Below are 18,989 nucleotides of genomic sequence, written 5' to 3'. Positions count from 1 at the left end.
GAGCCGCGGGTCTGCTCCTATAGCTGTTCAGATTGCTAGATGGTGGGCTTTCTCCGTCCTGCCTCACCCAACCCTGTTGACTAATATTTAGGTTGAGTCGAGTCCGAGTTCCCGGTGGTGGAGCCTGAATCATCGTAATAGGAGCACCGGAGGGCAAAGGCTCTCTTTAACCCGAGTTCTCCAGCCTCTGGCTGTGTGACAAGTACGTTAGTGTTTGGTTCGCAGAGACTTTTGAGATCCTAAGGCACAAATCAGAGAGTGGAAGAATACCGTGACATATGGGTGTGCGGGGGCGGAGGGGGGCAGGTGGGGAATGCTTTACTTGTTAGAACAATGTACGTGGTTAAAAATGCCACAGTATCCTATGTCGAATGTGTTATTCTCCCAACACAAGTGTGCGTTTTCAGCAAATTAAGTCCCACAAATTCTACCGTTAGACTAGACACCAGCTTTATAGCTGTCAGCTGTGCAAGACGATGAGCGAGAACCCTACAGGGAACTTGCTGACTCCTAATCAGAACTGAGACTGACAACATCCAGTCATAATTTAGCCCAACAAACTAATAAGGAAGAAAAAGCTATGTCAAGACATTTATGCTATTGCATCAGCAATTTTCAAATTCTAATTCTCACGAGGTTTTGTCATATGTGATACTCAGCCTACTCCCAATCCGAAATATACATTGCCCACTTTCTGGGATTCTATGACCATAAATGAAACCACACTCAAAACAGTGTTCTTTACTTCAGTATTAGGAATAAAATCGTCAGTTTGGGACTAACAGTTATCCATTTCATCTGTGATTTCCTGATGGTCTTCCATTTAAAACAAAACAAAACCAGTCTCAATCCTCAATGAGACCTGGTATCTCTCTAAAGCTGACAACCAACACACCATTATAAATATTGTATAAAGGAGATTTTTTTTAAAAAGATGATCTACGTCCCAATTGGGGATCTGCATCAAAAGAAAACTAGCAACAAAGGGTAAAATTTAAGTGCTATTCGTGGTCTAAATATAAAGTTCTCTTTTATTTAGATAGATCTTGGGCTAATCAGGAAAAGAGGGGAAGGATCTGGTCCTGGAAAGATGGGTAGGATTCTGAGAAGAGAGGAATAAGAGGGTATTAAAGATGTAAACAAAAGCATGAAGGAACCTACAACACTGACTTCTGGGCATCAACGCTACCTATCACCTCATTCTTAATTGTATACATAAATGAATTGAAGGTTACACAACTAGGCAATGGTCGTCAAAATTAGAACTGGAGTCTTCAGAATTCCAACTGTAGACATTGACAGTGTGCACTAACAACTTTGAAGCAAAGGATTTATTTGGGAAACAAAGAGGGAGAGGTTTAGAATAAGAAGTTGGTGTGTTAATGGGATGTACTTTCGTGAGAATTTAAGGATTTGGACTCTTCTATGCACCGTGAAATGTAAAACTGAATGCTCAGGCGTAGCTACCAGGTGGTTTCTCTTACTTGATTTTGTTTTGTGTTTGCTCTTAAATCTGTTTTACATTGCGCAATTTTTGCACAAATGCATTGAGTCAGTGTTCCTACCTGACTTTGCAGATTAGGAACAGATCGTGCCGTACTAGGACCTGCCCATAAACTCTTCCTGGAGGGCGGGCGGGTGGTGCGCGCCCGGCGGCGAAGAGAATTGGCCCTCCGCAGCCACCGTAAGGCCCGCCCAATCAGGGCTCCGCGGGAAGAGGCGGGCTGGAGTGGCGCGCGCTGCGCTGCTGGCTGTATTGCGGGGATTTCGGCATGGAGGAAATTTATGCCAAGTTCGTGTCTCAGAAAATCAGCAAAACCCGCTGGCGACCGGTACCTTCGGGGAGTTTGCAGACCGCGGAGACCTTCGCTACGGGCTCTTGGGACAACGAGGTAGCGCACTCCCGGGCCAGGGAGCCCCCGCCTCCTCCCTCCCGGCCCCCGTCGCCTTTCTCCGGCCCCCCGAGTCCCCGTCTCGGGCTCCGAACCATCGATGGTGTGCTCAGACTTCCCTCGTTATTCTGAGCTGCTTTTAAAGCAAGATTGCTGGGAGGCAATGCAGGTTTACATTTCCGAGAGCTAAACGTATACATCTCCAGATAAAACTTTCTGCTTTGCAGGAAAATCGTGTCTTATTGTGGTCTATTGGCGATTTGGGGAACTTGGACTCTGATGGAGGGTTTGAAGGAGACCACCAGGTATTGTGCGGTACCAGGCACTACGGTGACGTTATGGATTTACAAGTAAGTCTGTGTGGTATCCGTCAGCGAAGTGTTTAAAAGCGGAGAGGAATTCATTTAGAGATGCAAAGGGCCTTAAAGTGTGTCTCGCCTCACCCCGGTTCACAGCAAACTGAATTCTCTATTCGGTTATGATTCGCGAGCATATAGCCTACTGGATGACAGAATCAGGACTGGGGCAGGGGATGTGGATTTAATCTTAGTTTTTCATCTTAAGCTTAAAAAAAATTAATTGACTATCTTCTGTGTGCCAAGCACTGTTTTGGGAATTTCACATAAGTTAATTCTCATTGCTTGCTTGTGAGTCAAGTATTGTTATCTGTTTTACCAAGGAGAAAACTGACACGAAGATCTTTTGAGCACATGCTATATGAGAAATGCTCTGAAAGAGAATTTAATTGTTTTTGCCCTTTGAATTCTCACAACCCCCTAAGTAGGCATTAGTTCTCCCTTCGTAAAGGTGTCCCTGAGCTCAGAAAGTTTAACGTGGCTAAGGTCTCGAGGCAATTATTAAGCGGTGGGATGGAATTAAGTGTTCATATCCTGGGTCTGCCTGACTTTAAGTCCCTGCATTTTCTTCTATAGAAGGTTGCCTAAAGCTTTATGGTAGTGGTCCAAAATTAATTAAGTCAATTATAGACTAATGAGTTTAGGGGAATAGTTTATTTTTTCTTCCCCAAAATACTTGTATTTGAATAGGAATTTTGACTTTCAGATTTAGAAAGTCACATTTTATTTGCTTAGCATTTACAGGATCTTTGCATTTTAAAGTTGTTATCACTGCTAATTAAGTTAAACAAATGAGCTTCCTCCCTATTGATATTTCTGAATCTATTAACAAGCAGGAATTTTCTACTTAGTTTTTCGACCAGGAAAGAATTGTAGCTGCTTCGTCAACAGGATGTGTTACAGTTTTCCTTCACCATCCCAACAACCAGGTAAAGAAATGCTGTTTGAAAACTGAATTTGTATTTTAATTAGTTTTAGGAAGGCTTAAAGAAGACTGTACTTAATAATGACACAAATAATAAGATTTTATAATCTCAAAACATGCAGGAGAAAAATTGTTACATTACCCATCTTTTAGTAGGTTAATTCTAGAGCTATGTTTGTGTGAATTTTTATTGAAATTGGATAGTCTTAAATTCTGTTCGTTTGGATCTAACAATGTAGTATCTGGCAAGTGATTTTTCTGTAATTCTTTCTTTTAAGTTCTTATTCTGGACTTTGAAGAAAGAGAACTTTCTAGCTCAGGTATCATAAAAGAGAACAGGAACAGCCACTTTGCTTCTGTGGCTAGAATCTCAGTTTTAATTAGAAGAGAGAATATGCTGTATGAAGACTTGACACTTTTTCCCCCTTTTTAAAAATAGAATTTATTGGGGTGACATTGGTTAATAAAATTGTACGGGTTTCAGGGGTATAGTTCTACAGTACATCGTTTGTACATTGTATTGTGTGTTCATCGCCCCAAGCCAAGTCTCCTTCCATCACCACTGACATTTTATCGATGTCTCTCTTGTGTACTAAGAGTGCTGATCTTCACTGCATAGTGGTGAGGGCAGTCCTTTACAATGGCCTCACTTGTAGTAACAGTTTTAAGTTCCTGGAAGAGAGTGCTTATTTAGATTTTGGAATTCATAAAGGTCACCTTCCTTATAAGCATGCCTAGTAAGTGTAAGACCAAGCCCTTACTGTTTTCCTTAATGGAGTCATTAAGAAAGCTCTATAGAGATTTATCTTAGGCTAATGCCCTAAAGAATTTGAAGTTTCTTTGCCCAGCAGGTGTGGCTCCGTGGTTGAGCTTTGACTTATGAAACAGGAGGTCACAATTCCATTCCTGGTCAGGCCACCTGCCCAGGTTGTGCGCTCGATCCCCAGTAGGGGGAATGCAGGAGGCAGCGGATCAGTGATTCTCATAATTGATGTTTCTATTTCTCACTTCCTCTCTGAAATCAATAAAAATAAAATAAGAACAAATTTAAAGTTGCTTTTGAACACACTACTACCAGATACCTAAAAACCATTTTTTTAGTTTGAGATAAGATTGGGATATTTTTGGACAGTGTTCCTTTAAAATCTAATCCATTGTATACAGAGCTTTGATGGAAGTAGGTTCTAGACCAGCCGTGGGCAAACTACGGCCCTCGGGCCGGATCCGGCCTGTTTGAAATGAATAAAACTAAAAAAAAAAAAAGACCGTACCCTTTTATGTAATAATGTTTACTTTGAATTTATATTAGTTCACACAAACACTCCATCCATGCTTTTGTTCCGGCCCTCCGGTCCAGTTTAAGAACCCATTGTGGCCCTCGAGTCAAAAAGTTTGCCCACCCCTGTTCTAGACTTTCGTATTTGGAAATACAAAGGAAAAAGGAGAGAGTTATTTCCTAGAAGGGTGTGAGAAAATTTTAAAACACTCAGTTGGGGAAAAGTGCTAGTTTTTTAGAACTTTACTTTGGTTGATTATATCTTCATTTCTGACTCCTAGACTCTGTCAGTCAGCCAGCAGTGGACAACAGCTCACTACCACACGGGTCCAGGCAATCCTTCCTGTAGCAGTGCACCATGCACAGGTGTTGTGTGCAATAGCCCAGAGATTGTCACAGTTGGAGAAGATGGTCGAATAAATCTCTTCAGAGTTGATCACAAGGAAGCTGTGAGAACTATAGGTAAGAAAAATTGAGCACCCATCTTGTGCTAAGTAGGTACAGTGCTAGGTGTTTCAGGGATATAGAAATGTACAAAGCAGAATCCCTTTATCAGGATATTTGGCTGGAGTGAGTTATTGGATAAAGAATTGAGGGGCAGGTGGCAGTTAATTTAATCAAGGTTCTAGACCATAAATAACTAAAAGATGGCACACCAGACAAAGGGAATAGTGAGGAGGCAGGATAGGGCCATTTAGAGAATGACAGAAAGAGTGTTTTGACCTTATATGTTTATATAGGAGAGGTGAGAGAGAAAGCAAGGAAGGTAAAGTGTGACCAGGTTGTAAAGAGTCTAATGCATAGCCATTGAGGTTACATTTTGTTGGATGGACAGTAAGGAGCTGGTGGAAATGTTTGAGTAAGCCGGTGATATACTCCCTGTTGTGCTTTAGAAGGGTTATTCTAGTGTAGTAGTTCTCTACGTTTCACAAAGACTTGCCTAAGGAGATTTTTAATAGCCCACCAACCTAGACCTAAATAAGAACTTCTATGGATTGTGCTCATGAATCAGTGTTTTATGTAGTTTATGATCAATTTTAGTTCTGAGAAGCACCACTTGTTTAAGGACCATTGCCTGGTGGCAGTTGGGAGGAGTGTGACAAAGTTTATAAGTATATACTATGTTTTATGGTTTAAGCTTAAATACTGTAGGAAGAAGGAAAGGACCATATAACAAAGAAGAAGGACTTCACAGAGATGAGAATTAGTTGATAAGGAAAGATGAATTTGAGTCAGCAGAATAAGACTGTACATTTTTTATAGAAATTAAACTGTGACCTATTTAAAATTTCACTTGACCTATGTAATAGTTCCATAAAAAGAATGCTATTTAAAAATTAGAAAAATAATAATTTTTTAAAAAGAACATGATTTAAGATTTTCATGGCACAGGGGACCATTAACACACACTGCTGTTTTCTTAATTTGTAGACAATGCAGATAGCAGTACACTGCATGCTGTAACCTTCCTTCGAACTCCTGAGATTCTTACAGTAAATTCAATTGGACAATTAAAAATATGGGATTTCAGACAACAAGGAAATGAGCCCTCTCAAATATTATCACTGTAAGTTTTAATTTGTAATTTCAGTAGTGTAATGCAAAATTAATTTGTTCAGTCATTTATAGCAATTGACTTTAAACCATATTGCATTTTAAGAGAATAATCCCTATTTAAATTTGATAAAAAAAAGTATAATTTGATGGGTTTGATACTGCCATGCTGCATTTAGTAGGTATTTGCTATCTTGATTCAGAGTCTTTATCTCCTTGAAGTTTATATTATTTAATGGGGAATTTATTTTTGCTCATCAAATGATTCTATTAACAGTGAGTATAATATTCTAGGTATGACTGGGAGAAAAATAAAATCCCAGGTTTTTGTTTTCTTTTAATCTTCACCTGAGGATATGTATTTTATTGATTTTAGAGAGAGAGGGAGGGAGGGAGAGAGAGAGAGAGAGAGAGAGAGAGAGAGAAATGAACATCAGTGTGAGAGAAAAACATTGATTAGTTGCCTCCCGTACTTATCCTGACCCAGGGATTGAGCCCCAAACCTGGGTATGTGCCCTGACTGGGAATCGAACCCGAGACTGTTTGGTGTACAAGAGGACTTCAACCAACTACCACACAGGCCTATGCTCTAATGTTTTTTAAAAGCCAAGAAATGGAAATGTGTTTTGCACATCATGCCATCAGATTATCTTGCTCCCTATGCCTCCCAAATTGAAGAGAGAATGAATAACTTTGGCCTTAAACATCCCCTCCCCCAATTTCTAATATTTAAAAAAATATTTATTTATCTATTTGGTTAATCCTCACCCTAGGATATTTTTCCATTGATTTTTTAGAGAGAGGGAAAGACAGAGAGAAACATCAATTGGTTGCCTCTTGCACATGTCTCCACCAGGGCATGGGCCAGGGAGAAGCCTGCAACCAAGGTCCGTGCCCTTGACTGGAATCGAACCCGGGACTCTTTGGTTGGCAGGCTGACCCTCTATCCACTGAGCCAAACAGGCTAGGGCAGAAGTATATTTAATGTAGTCAGTTTTGGGACATGATTTAAATTCAGCCAGCAGATGTAGCCACAAAATTATCATTTAGTTACTAGAATGAAATATGTTTCATGGGTTATACAAAGTAAGTATCCTTTACAACATTTGATTTTATTGTATCTCCCATAAAAGGACTGGTGACCGAGTGCCACTCCACTGTGTTGATAGACATCCCAACCAGCAGCATGTTGTAGCTACTGGGGGCCAGGATGGAATGTTGAGTATTTGGGATGTTAGACAAGGTACTATGCCTGTGTCTCTGCTGAAGGCTCATGAAGCTGAAAGTAAGTGTTATGGAGATACGTAGTTTTTGTTGGGTGAGTTATATGATACACTGTAATGGTACACATGGATTGTCTTGCATCATAGCTTTTGGCTCAATTGTATAAATATGTAATAATTAACTTACCTCGTTTTATTTGACATTTAAGTTCTTTAATATGTTTCATTATTATAACCAAAACCACAGTGATTCACCTGCTTTTGTTCACCCTTATGTACTTATTTTCTTTTGATAATTTTTTAAAAGTATGTTTTTATTGATTTTATTTTAATTTTTTGTTAATCCTCATGCAAGGATATTTTTCCCATTGATTTTTTAGACAGAGTGGAAGGGAGGGGCAGAGACATAATGTTTAATTGTGGTAACTGTCAGAATGAAAATTGATGAGGTTTTTTTAGGCTTAATAGAAATGTTTTTAATCCTTACCCAAGGATATGTTTTATTGATTTTACAGAGAGAAAGGGAGGGGGAGAGAGAGAAACCTCAATATGAGAGGGAAACATTGATCAGTTGCCTCCCTTACGCACCCTGACTGGGAATCGAACCTGCAATCTTTTTGGTGTATGGGACTATGCTCCAGTCATCTGTATTAATGCTTGAATAAAAGTACGAAAGGACATGTTATACTAGTACTGCAACTTCTGTTTAATAAGTTTCACCTTATTACCTTGGAAAGATAAATGACTTTTGAGATTATATTTAAGATAAAGCAGATAAAAGGATAGAAAAGTTTTTGCCTCTTCCATTTATAGTTGTGCCCAAGAAAATAAATGAATAAAAAGGAATAAAGGTATGCCCTCATAGAGTCTGATGTTGGCTAACACAGTGGTAGTAGAATTACAAATTTTCAGATCTTTTCTTACCAGTCCCTTTTTAACTGCTGTTTAACTTACCAGTCCCTTTTAACTTAGCCCCTTTTAAACTATATTGTTAGGCAGTAAACATACAAATGTAATGTATTGTATTACCTCGAATTCATCCTGACTCTTTGCTAGAAAGAGATGTTTTATGGAGCTTTGTTTTCTAATTTGAAAATAAATAAATACTTAAGAATCTATATTTGGTGCTCGCTTTGGCAGCACATACACTAAAATTGGAACGATACAGAGAAGATTAGCGTGGCCCCTGCGCAAGGATGACATGCAAATTCGTGAAGCGTTCCTTTTTTTTTAACAAAAGAAAAAGAATCTATATTTGGGCATTTGTTTGTGGCTCTATGGGTTGTTTTGTTTCACTTTGTTTTAATGAAGCAGTATTAATGCACTTTATACAGGGACTCACCCAGAACACATTCCTTTCCTGCTAAGGAAGGTGACCTTTTTATGGTTTGTGACATGATGTTTAATTGTGGTAAATGTCAGAATGAAAATTACCAGCTTGCAAACACGTGCCTTGCACTTTTTATGTTACACCTCAGGCACTTTCTATGCTGCCTTTTTTTTCTTTTTCTTTTTTAAATTTTGTATATATGCTGCCTTTTTAGGGTCACCTGACCCAGAATCACAAAACCCTTGTCCACAGACTACCTGTTTTATCTGCATGCTGCAGAGAACTTCATAAGGCACCCTGGCCAGACATTGGCTCCCAGATGTCTATGGGCACACAATGTTCTCATAAAGTTTAGAGCTTGAGGAGTCCTCAATCCCAACTTGGCTTCTTAAAAGCCTTCCATCTGAAACTGGACCCCAGATTCTTAGAGCATTTCCAGGTTTTGGTTTGCTGGGAGCTAGTAGCTATTTCTGTGATACAGAAGAAAAGTGTTCAGTCCTGGCATGTGCCAAATTGGACTCTGCCTCTTTGAATTTCATTTGTATATTACTTTTATGGTCGTCTCTCTCAGTTTTTCTAGTAATATAACCTGCATATGTTAATGACACAGGAACTGAAAATAAGAGAACCTAAACTAATTTTTAGAAAAAAATTTTCAGAAGTATTCCATTGCCATACTTTTACATTTAAAAAAATGTAATAGGTCAAATGATTAGCATTTATTTTCATTCTTTTGCTGGCCCAATACACATGTGGATTTACTTGGCTTCTTTATCCTATCTGTAGTATGAAGAGTTATAGTATGGCTTAATTCTGAAGCCTTTGATTTTTTTCAGACTTGGGGTTCAAAGGTGTGTGATGGAGGTTAATGGAAGATGATGCCTACAGATAGGGCTTTAATGTTTGTTTAATCTGCATAAGCTTCTTGGTTCTTATCTCTTAGTGTGGGAAGTTCACTTTCACCCATCCAACCCAGATCATCTATTTACCTGTTCTGAAGATGGATCCCTGTGGCATTGGGATGCCTCCACAGATGTGCCTGAAAAATCATCACTCTTTCACCAGGGTAAAAAGTTTTTTTGTTTTGTTTTGTTTTGTTTATTCTCACTCAAGGATATTTTTTCCCATTGATTTTTAGAGAGAGTGGAAGTAGGGGGCAGAGGGGAGGGGAGAGAATCATCACTGTGAAAGAGACACATTGATTGGTTGCCTCCCACACTCGCCCCGACTGGGACCAGAGATCCAACCCTGAAACCCAGGTACATGCACTTGACCAGGAATGGGAAGTGAGGGCGGGGGTGGGGGGCGATGCTCTAACCAATGAGTAACACCAGCCAGGTTTTATTGGTTTTAGAGAGAGAGGGAGGGAGGGAAGGAGAAAGAGAGAGGGGGGGTAGGGGAGAGAAAGAAACACTGATGTGAAAAAGAAACATGGATTGGTTCCCTCCACCTAGTCCTGGGATGGAACCTGTGACCTCTCGGTGTATGGGAAGACGCTCCAACCAGTTGAGCCACACCAGCCAGGGTCACTGTGGCTATTGTATGGAAAATGGACTATGAGGAGAGGGATGGTAAAAGTAGAGGCAGGGAGACCAGGTAGGAGATTTATCACAGTGATTCTAATAATGTTAATTTCACAGTATTCAAGTGTGATGTAAAATATAGGAGCAGTAAAAGACGAAAAACCAAGGGGAAATCTAAAACTTCTCCAGAAAACAATGTGGAGAAGTATGGATTGTGTAAATCATGTAGTGTTGGTTTTTTTGTTTGTTTGTTTTAAATTTATCTTTATTATTAAAAGTATTACAGCCCTAGCCAGTTTGGTTCAGTGGATAGAGCGTCGAGCTGCGGACTGAAGGGTCCCAGGTTCGATTCCGGTCAAGGGCATGTACCTTGGTTGCGGGCACATCCCCAGGAGGGGGTGTGCAGGAGGCAGCTGATCGAAGTTTCTCTCTCATTGACGTTTCTAACTCTCTATCCCTCTCCCTTCCTCTCTGTAAAAAAAATCAGTAAAACGTATTTTAAAACAACCCCTTCCACCCTCCTCCCAACATGTAGCATGTTTGTGCTGACTTTATTTGTGGAGAAAAATAACTTTATATAAGGATTAACTAAGCACTTGGTTTTTACTTCTTCCTCTGCCCCCATTATCTAACATTTGAAATTTCACTGTTTGAAGAACCTTTGTTAGGCTAGAAATAAAATAATTTACTATATTCTGTGTCTAGTATTGCAGGGCACAGTATTAGACACTGTGAAAGGGTAAAACAAATATAATCTGTGCAAACTATTAAAAATACTTACAGAGAAAGGAGCATGGAAAGTTAAATCGTAAATATTATAACTAGTAAATTGGTGGTGTACATACAGTGCTGAGGGTTCCTGGAAGGAAGAGAGAAGCATGAACTAGCGTTGCTTTCAAAAGCTTAGAGAAGGAAGTTGACTGGGCTTTCAAGAATCAGCAAGATTATGCTGGCCGGTGGTTCAGTGGTTGAGTGTCGACCTATGAACCAGGGTTTGATTCCTGGTCAGGACACATGCCCACGTTGCAGGCTTGATCCCCAGTGTGGGCTGTACAGGAGGCAGCCGATCAATGATTCTCTCTTACCCTCTCTCCCTCTCCCATCCTCTCTGAAATCAATAAAAATATATTTTAAAAATAATTTTAAAACATTTTACTACTCATTAAGCTTGAAGACATCAGGGACTTCACCTTGTATCCCCCACATTAAGCACAGAGCCTGGCACACAGTTACTCGGCCACATTTTGAATAAATGAAATCTGTCTTTATTTGATTTGGCAAAAAGTTGAAAGGAAAGAAAATTTCAAATAATGGCTTAAACTGAAATATACTGCTTCACTTCTATATTCAATACAGAGCACTGTTAGAGATAAAAGTTTATAATCTGGTAGTGTTCTAAAATTCTGCTTTTAAGATAAATTACCTAAAATAAAGGGTAAAAGAAAGCTAAAGCAAGTTGACTATATTTTATTTTTTTCTTTATTTATTCTACGTTTCTTCTGACCATTTTGCTACATTTCTGACACTTTCCATTAAAGAATGAACAGAAAGACAGGGTCAGCATAAATCTGCTTTGCCTGTAGTTTGATGTCCATATTATCCCATGGAAATTTGAGTTTTAATGTCACGGAATAGGCCTCTGGTAAGAAATGGTGATGTGTAATCATGAATAATCAAGCTGTTATTCTGAGAATTAAACAAGTTTAAGTCATCGCCTTTAAAAAATATCAATAGAATTTTGGATGTTCACTAATGTAAAATTAGTCTTGAAATATTTCCCCTCCTTTTTTTTTCTCCCAGGAGGAAGAAATAGTACATTTTTGTCTCATAGCATTAGTAACCAGGCTAATGTTCACCAGTCTCTTATAAGCTCCTGGCTCAGCACTGATCCTGCGAGAGACCGGATTGAGATCACAAGCTTGCTTCCCAACAGGACTTTGTCTGTGAACAGTTTGGATGTTTTAGGTCCTTGTCTTGTTTGTGGAACCGATTCAGAAGCAATTTATGTTACTAGACAACTTTTTTCATGAAAATACTATAATTACAAGATACCAGGTAAAAACATACAGATAGCCTTTCAAATTCCAACTTCTCTGCAAACTTTTATTAATGAACAATGTGACGTTTGTAGTAAACTCATTAATGGCAATGCCCAGGTTTGTATTTTGTTAGCTGGATAGTCTTCTAACAGTTGCAGAATCTGTTAGGTGACTGATGGCACAGGAACGGGAACTTGTGGAAGAATGTCAGAGGGATCCTCGTGTTGATGAATACACTGCCTTCAGACACCCTCCTGGACAGCTCGTGGAAGCTGCTCTTCTTTTCTGATGTGAGCTGTCAAATCACCAACAGGTTCCTGTCCTTGTTATCAACAGTATGTGGCATTAGCCAGTGTTAGCGTTTATTCTTTTTATTGCAAATGTTTTCTTCAATCCTTTCACATTTTATTTCTTTAATAATTTTAATAAACTTTTCCAGAAATAATTGAGTAGAACAAAAAACTGACAAATTTTTTTAAAGGGGAAAATGTTTTGACTATGTTTGAACAGAACTCTATCAACTGCTTATACCCAACTTTATTTTTCTTGAAAAGAAAAAAGAAAATGCATTTTTTCTTAAGGATTTTTGCCTTTGTTTAGTTTTATAGTGTAGTTGAAAATTGCCAAACTGGACATTATGCAATAAAATAGAATTTGACATTGATAAGTGAGCTGATTTTGAAACTAACATTTGATAGGTAACATGTATGAGATTAGTGTGATAGTGTGGTAAGAGTAAAGAATTTTGCTGTCTTTATCCTTATTGGAAATGTTAATGATGACCTTCTATAGTGTTTTAAGACAGTAGTATGACATTGTCTTTCCATAATGTGTTAGATTAAATGCATTATTGAAGTGTGTTCATGTGCTTTATAATTCCAATAATAGTAATTATGGTAAAGTTTTGCTCTTTTCCCTTAATATTTTCAAAAAATTTTATGCCACCTTATCTCAGGGTTTTTTGTTTTTGTTTCTTTGTCAGTATTTAAAAATGGAATATGTATATGAATCTGCTTTTTTATATTTGGCTCAAAAATGTTTCATTAAAGATAATAAGTAACTGAATTCCAAATAATTAGAAGGAAAGAAAATGTTGCTGATAGGAATTTTTAATCTGTTTATAATGTTATTGCTGGGATCAATTTTTTAAAATTTCTGTTATTACAAAAGTAATTCATTACAGAAAAACAAATCTTAACTACTTATAACCTCAACTAATAGTCTTTTATATTTCTTTTATTCATCAGTGTATATAATTTGTTTTGTGAAAATGAAATATATATTTGTAGATGCACATTCCCTACCAGTAAACACATGGGTTCAATCATATAAACATAGCTATGAATTTTCCTTTGACTTTATGTTTTCATTTGAATGAATGTCATGCTGCAGCCTAAGCTACAGTGTCCCTTTTCCCCCAGTACAAGCACCCTCCCATTACAGTTAGCAGGTTAACTTCCTTTTTAAAAGGAAATATATTTTTATTGATTTCAGAGAGGAAGGGAGAGGGAGAGAAAGATAGAAATATCAATGATAAGAGATCCATTGATCAGCTGCTTCCTGCACGCCCCCTACTGGAGGTCAAGCCTACAACCTGGGTGAGAGGGAGAGAAAGATAGAAATATCAATGATAAGAGTTCCATCGATCGGCTGCTTCCTGCACGCCCCCTACTGGAGATCAAGCCTACAACCTGGGGATGAGCCCTAGACCAGAATTGAACCAGGGATCCTTCAGTCCGCAGGCCGACGCTCTATCCACTAAGCCAAACCAGCTAGGGCAGCAGGCTGACCTTGCTCTGGGTCGAAGACCCTAGCTAGCTCTTCGGTGGCACATTTTCCATGTACAGTAAATGGCATGCTTGTTGTGCCTCTGCTCTTACCTGTATTATCTGCTGCTGTAAAGTTTGAAGGTTTCATACATGTTAGCACTCTTGTCAGTTTCCAGCAGCAATGTATACAATTTCCCTGGGTCATTATAGTGAATGATGGTAAAGGGAAGGAGCCAGACATCTAGGCTTAAAATATTAGCTGGGACTGGAAACAGTTTTAAATTTCAAGCTTTGCTTTGCTTGGACTGGAAACAAAGGACAGGATAACAAGGACAGGAACCCGTTGGTGATTTTTAAGTTTTTAGCCTTGCTTTGATTTAAGGGTATTTATAACCATATGTAAAAAGAAAGTACATTTGAATAATGTTACATTCGATACATTTAATAAGAAACAAGTTTTATGTAGTATAAATTAAACACTAATATATGAATTTGCTCTTTGTCACTTACTGCCTTTCATGAAACTATGAAATGGTCTTTTTGAGGGCTGCAGGATCTCAGAGGTGGGAGGCACTTTAGGGCATCTCCAGCCTACATCTGATCGTCCCTCCCACAGCATTCCCAACAAATTCTCACCCATATATTTGAAAATACTCTGTGCAGCCTCTCATCATTTGGACAGCTTTTTTTGATCCAGCCATGATGGCAGGATTTTAGTATGTGAGTGGGACTCAAAACGGTCCTGTAAAGAAAAGGTAGAATAATGTTATTGTGGGTTAATAAAATGATCATGTGAACCTGCTATGAGACAAAGCCCGCCACCAATTCATTTATTGAATTTGCATTATGTTGGGGTACTTAACCATAAGGTTTCACTAAATAAATGAGTTTTTCATATACTGAATTGAAATAGGCTTCCATTTGTCTTCTATCCTCAGGAGCCACAAAAATTTTAATTCCTCTCATATTCGAGTAGCTACATATTATAGCTACTTTAGGGTGAAACTTCTTAGTCTATCCCTTCATTGGTTTCTTGAGGGCAAGGTTCCCGTCCCAGCCTTTCTTGCCCTAGTTGGCTAGATCCTGCTTACTCTTCTGGACTCCTTTTAGGTGTCATTTTCTCAAGAAAGCCTTCCCTGACCTCTGACAATGTGGGCTAAATTGTACTCTGTTTCTAAAGCCCATTGTGCAGAGCTTACATTGTGCTTAGAGCAGTGTGTTAAGTAGCCTTTCTCCCTCTACTGGACCACAAGCTTACGAGCAGAGCCCATGTGTGGGTGTTACATTGACAATATTTAATACAATATCTGGTCCATAGTAAGCACTGCCTCAGTGCAAACTGAACTAAATCCTAATCTTACTTTCCTTTTTACAAAAATACTCCCGTTTTCCAAAGGCCAGCTTTAAAGTGAGACTTCTAAAATGAATACTTTTCCAGGGAGTGTCTGCCTCACTTGTGAATATGATAGAAATCTTATCCTGATTTTGGGCACAGTACTCTTTTGTAATGCTATGTTGAGTTTATTTGAGTAATTCTGACATTTGTTCAATTAGACTGCTGACTATTGAACTTAACCCTTAAGTTTTCACACAGGATATGCTTAAGCCATACTTCCCATATTGAGTTAATGCAGGTGGGTTTGGTCCTTACTATAGGTCCATCCTTCGTGTTTTAAGAAAGACAAATTTTATTTCAATATAGGAAAGAATTAACAATCCCCTCGGAATCTTTTCTTGAGAAACAAATTATTTTCAGAATTGTCCAGCATGCTTTCTGTACTCTCATCCCATTAGTTAGGAAATAGATTAAATGGACCGAGGTGCTTCGGCCCACTCCTAGAGTCCTCTCAATCATCAGTGACACACGAATCACTGGTATTTGGCTACAGTCACTGAAATATTTATAAACCAACCTAATTTGTTGATATTCTGCCCCATTTCTCTTGTTCACAAGACTACTAGTATTTTGAGAAAACATCTGTGCTATAGCTATTCTATCAAAAAGTTGGCATAATTGAAACATTCCTTGTCCTTTGTGAGTTATACTTCTGTTTCATAGTACTGTGGAAATATCCTTTCAATAATCCATTCTGCCCAGCCGGTGTGGTTCAATGGATAGAGCGTCGGCCTGTGGACTGAAGGGTTCCGGTTTCGATTCCTGGTCAGGGCACATGCCTGGGTTGCGGGCTTGATCCCGAGGGGGCGTGCAGGGGGCAGCCAATCCATGATTCTCTCTCATCATGGATGTTTCTCTCCCTCTCCCTTCCTCTCTGAAATCAATGAAAACATTCAACAATTATCCATTCTAGAATCTTGTCCAAGAAGTGTATAAGTTCACTATTATATACTTTGTATCATTTAAGCTTATGGTTTCAGTGTGTTATCTCGCTCAATGAATTAGATGGTCTGAAGCAGTGCTCTTATTTTATAGATCTGAAACCTAGGGAGCTCCCAAACTATGACATGCAACTGTTTAGACTATTTCATTGGCCTCATTCTGAACCATGACTAATGTTTGGTGGCAATGTAGAACAACTAACAGCAACATCCTGGACTGCAGTCATCTTAGCATCAAAATAATTTCCAACATTTCACTAAAATAGAGGTGTACATAGAGGGAAGAAGCCATGGAGGGATGGGCATGATGAGAAAGGAGAAAGACTATAATTGATCACATAAATTTTTTTAATTAATTAAAAGTAAACATGTTCAATTCCAAAGTGTCATGACAACTTTGGGGGACAGTAGCTGACTAGCCTAACAAAGCCACCAGAAATGAATTCACTGTCAAAACAATTTTTGTGCAGGCCATGGATGTATGAAGGTAAACTGTAATTAATACTAGACTCTAAAATAATAGCCATAACAAATCCGAACAGTTTTTACCCCTGCACATAGTATGGAATGAACTTAAATTTAAAAATCTCTTGCCGGAGAGGTCATACAAGCAATGATACCCTAGTAGCAATAAGCACACTCAGACACCAGATTTGGTTTTTAATACCATTTTCCAATAAAAGGAACTAGGGCTACTTGGAGGGTTTGGAAATAATACAAGATAGTTTGCAGCATCTTGTAGTGCCAGAAAGTAAGGAAATTCTAAAATAACAACAAAAAATAATGGGAGTAGGTCAAAGGGACACAAAAACCAACTGGAAAAGTTCCCAATAGTCAAAGTTGAAACAATTGCTCAACAAAATAAAATACCCAAAATATAAAATATCCATGAGTCCACAATTCTATATGTAAATGCTTGACTAAACAAATGGGGGAGAAGAGACCAATCTGATCAGAATTCCAAATAATTTATATAGATTCTCTTCCCTGAAGGAGGCTGCTCATAATCTAGAGCCTTCCCCTAAGACTGAATTCCTAGGAGGACTGATGCTCTCAGGACCACAACGTAGTCTCCAGACTGCTTCCATGCCCAGTTCCTACGATCACCCAAATATGAAATTTGGCCCCTATTAAAAAATGAAAAAAAAATTGCCACTTCTATGAAGCGTTGAAGAGGTGAGTAAACTGGCTGGACCAAGGGTTTTCCATCACAGCAATGCAAAGACCTTCAAATGAAGGCCGATATTGCCATTCCCAGACATCCAGCGCCCCTTGTAAGCATCTTCCTGGTCTTTCACCTTCACCCCCACTCCCACCTGCAGTCTCAGCCACTTTTAATCGTACAGGTTCTCTCTGGATCTCTCCTCTCCTCCTCCTCTTCTGTCCCCCTACTTCATAGCAGTCACTCTCCTAGTCTGAGAGCAATTCACCCCGCTCCGTGAATTATCGAGGAATTTCCCCAAAGACAGTAGTCTATGGAGATACTTGTCTTTACGCTCAGAGAGAATTGAGAAACTTAAGAAGTTCCATGGGTTGATGACAGAGGTGACAAAACTGTGGGTAGTACACGCTTCCAAACGCAGGCAGGCCTGTGAACACAGATTCATATAATGTGGAGGCTGAACGGGACCTAGAGATTATTTAGTCCCCAGTGGAAGAAAGTGAAAACTAGGATTATTGAGTGACCATCTTGGGTCAAATCCTCTACCTTGCACAAACTCTGTGTTGTGAAACGTTGATTTTCTTTCTTTTTTAAAAATGTATTTTCATTTAATTCAGCGAGGAAGAGAGAAATATCAATGATGCTGTCTCCTGCACGCCCCCTACTGGAGATCAGCCTGCAACCCGGGCATGTGTCCTTGGCTGGAATCCAAACTGGCTTTGGCTGGAACGCTGATTTTCAACCAAGTGCTCTTAGAATGTAATCTTTTAATATAGTCTCTTCTTTTCACATGTGATTTTTTTTGGATACAGTAGCCAGTAACTAACATCAGAAAAAGAAGTCTTAATTTAAAAAAATTTGGTAAATTCTATTGGAAAAATGATGAAAGGGGATTTCAAAACACCAACTTGCCTACATTTTCAAGAGGCAGAACTGGCAAAGGCGGTCTACAAACGGTGCTTTCAAACATCATGTGCCCAATGATTCCATCCCAAATTCCCAATTTTTTTAAAATATATTTTTTATTGATTTTTTACAGAGAGGAAGGGAGAGGGCTAGAGAGCCAGAAACATCAATGAGAAACATCGATCAGCTGCCTCCCGCACACCCCACCGGGGATGTGCCCGCAACCAAGGTACATGCCCTTGACCGGAATCGAACCTGGGACCTTTCAGTCCGCAGGCTGATGCTCTATCCACTGAGCCAAACCGATTACGGCATCAAATTCCCAATTTAACCGAAAATAAAACCTCACCGTCACTGTTATTCCAATTATGGCGATAAAGACTTTTCTGCCGATTTGGTTGACATAAAAATCTCGAAACTCGGTTAATTTTTCTTGGCTCAAGAATATGTTTTGGAAAATACTTAAATTCAAGGATTTACTGGGGAAACGAGACCTTTCATTTTATTTCAAAAATCATTTTATTTCAAAGCCTCTAAAAATCCCAAATCCTGATGAACACAGCGAGGTTTCGGAGAGCAACTCACTGCTGTTTCCTTCTGCGAATTAAGCTCCTTGAGATGCGCATCTTTCTTCTATACTCGCCATAGAAAGCTCGACTGACAAATAACAACAGTGAGGTCCGTGCGTGGGCTTCGG

General features: G+C 39.0%; 1 protein-coding gene and 1 long non-coding RNA gene across 5 annotated transcripts in view; one reads left to right on the top strand and one right to left on the bottom strand.

Moving 5' to 3' along the window:
• LOC106724496 overlaps positions 1-10,487 on the bottom strand; it is a 14,841-nt gene extending 4,354 nt beyond the window's left edge. Inside the window, exon 1 of the long non-coding RNA XR_001360309.1 lies at positions 10,449-10,487. This is a non-coding gene — a long non-coding RNA (uncharacterized LOC106724496). The remainder of the gene's footprint in view (positions 1-10,448) is intronic.
• Positions 7-17,615, top strand: NUP43 (nucleoporin 43kDa). Of its 4 annotated transcripts, none has more exons than XM_005884700.2 (9): positions 7-202; positions 1,578-1,892; positions 2,120-2,242; positions 3,100-3,177; positions 4,731-4,911; positions 5,881-6,016; positions 7,137-7,288; positions 9,500-9,622; positions 11,880-13,468. In XM_005884700.2, exons 2-9 carry the CDS (start codon positions 1,773-1,775, stop codon positions 12,107-12,109), a joined length of 1,143 nt encoding a protein of 380 aa, XP_005884762.1. In that variant the 5' UTR covers positions 7-202; positions 1,578-1,772; the 3' UTR covers positions 12,110-13,468. The 4 variants fall into 4 exon arrangements, with proteins under 4 accessions (XP_005884762.1, XP_014387614.1, XP_014387615.1 ...); XM_014532129.1 differs by lacking the exon at positions 7-202 and adding an exon at positions 17,202-17,615 and having other exon boundaries at positions 11,880-12,134; XM_014532128.1 differs by lacking the exon at positions 7-202 and having other exon boundaries at positions 1,368-1,892.
• The last annotated feature ends 1,374 nt before the right edge of the window (positions 17,616-18,989 follow it).

The sequence above is a fragment of the Myotis brandtii genome, unplaced genomic scaffold (genome assembly GCF_000412655.1).
Source record: "Myotis brandtii unplaced genomic scaffold, ASM41265v1 scaffold847, whole genome shotgun sequence".
NCBI lineage: Eukaryota > Metazoa > Chordata > Mammalia > Chiroptera > Vespertilionidae > Myotis > Myotis brandtii.
This window is presented reverse-complemented; position numbering and strand designations above follow the sequence as displayed.

Bases quoted from the DNA above. Each gene is read 5' to 3' on its own strand.
- NUP43 (XM_014532129.1), top strand. From the start codon at position 1,773: ATGGAGGAAATTTATGCCAAGTTCGTGTCTCAGAAAATCAGCAAAACC. The intron at 1,893-2,119 runs GTAGCGCACTCC...TCTGCTTTGCAG, and splicing joins CGGGCTCTTGGGACAACGAG to GAAAATCGTGTCTTATTGTG. The intron at 3,178-4,730 runs GTAAAGAAATGC...TCTGACTCCTAG, and splicing joins TTCACCATCCCAACAACCAG to ACTCTGTCAGTCAGCCAGCA.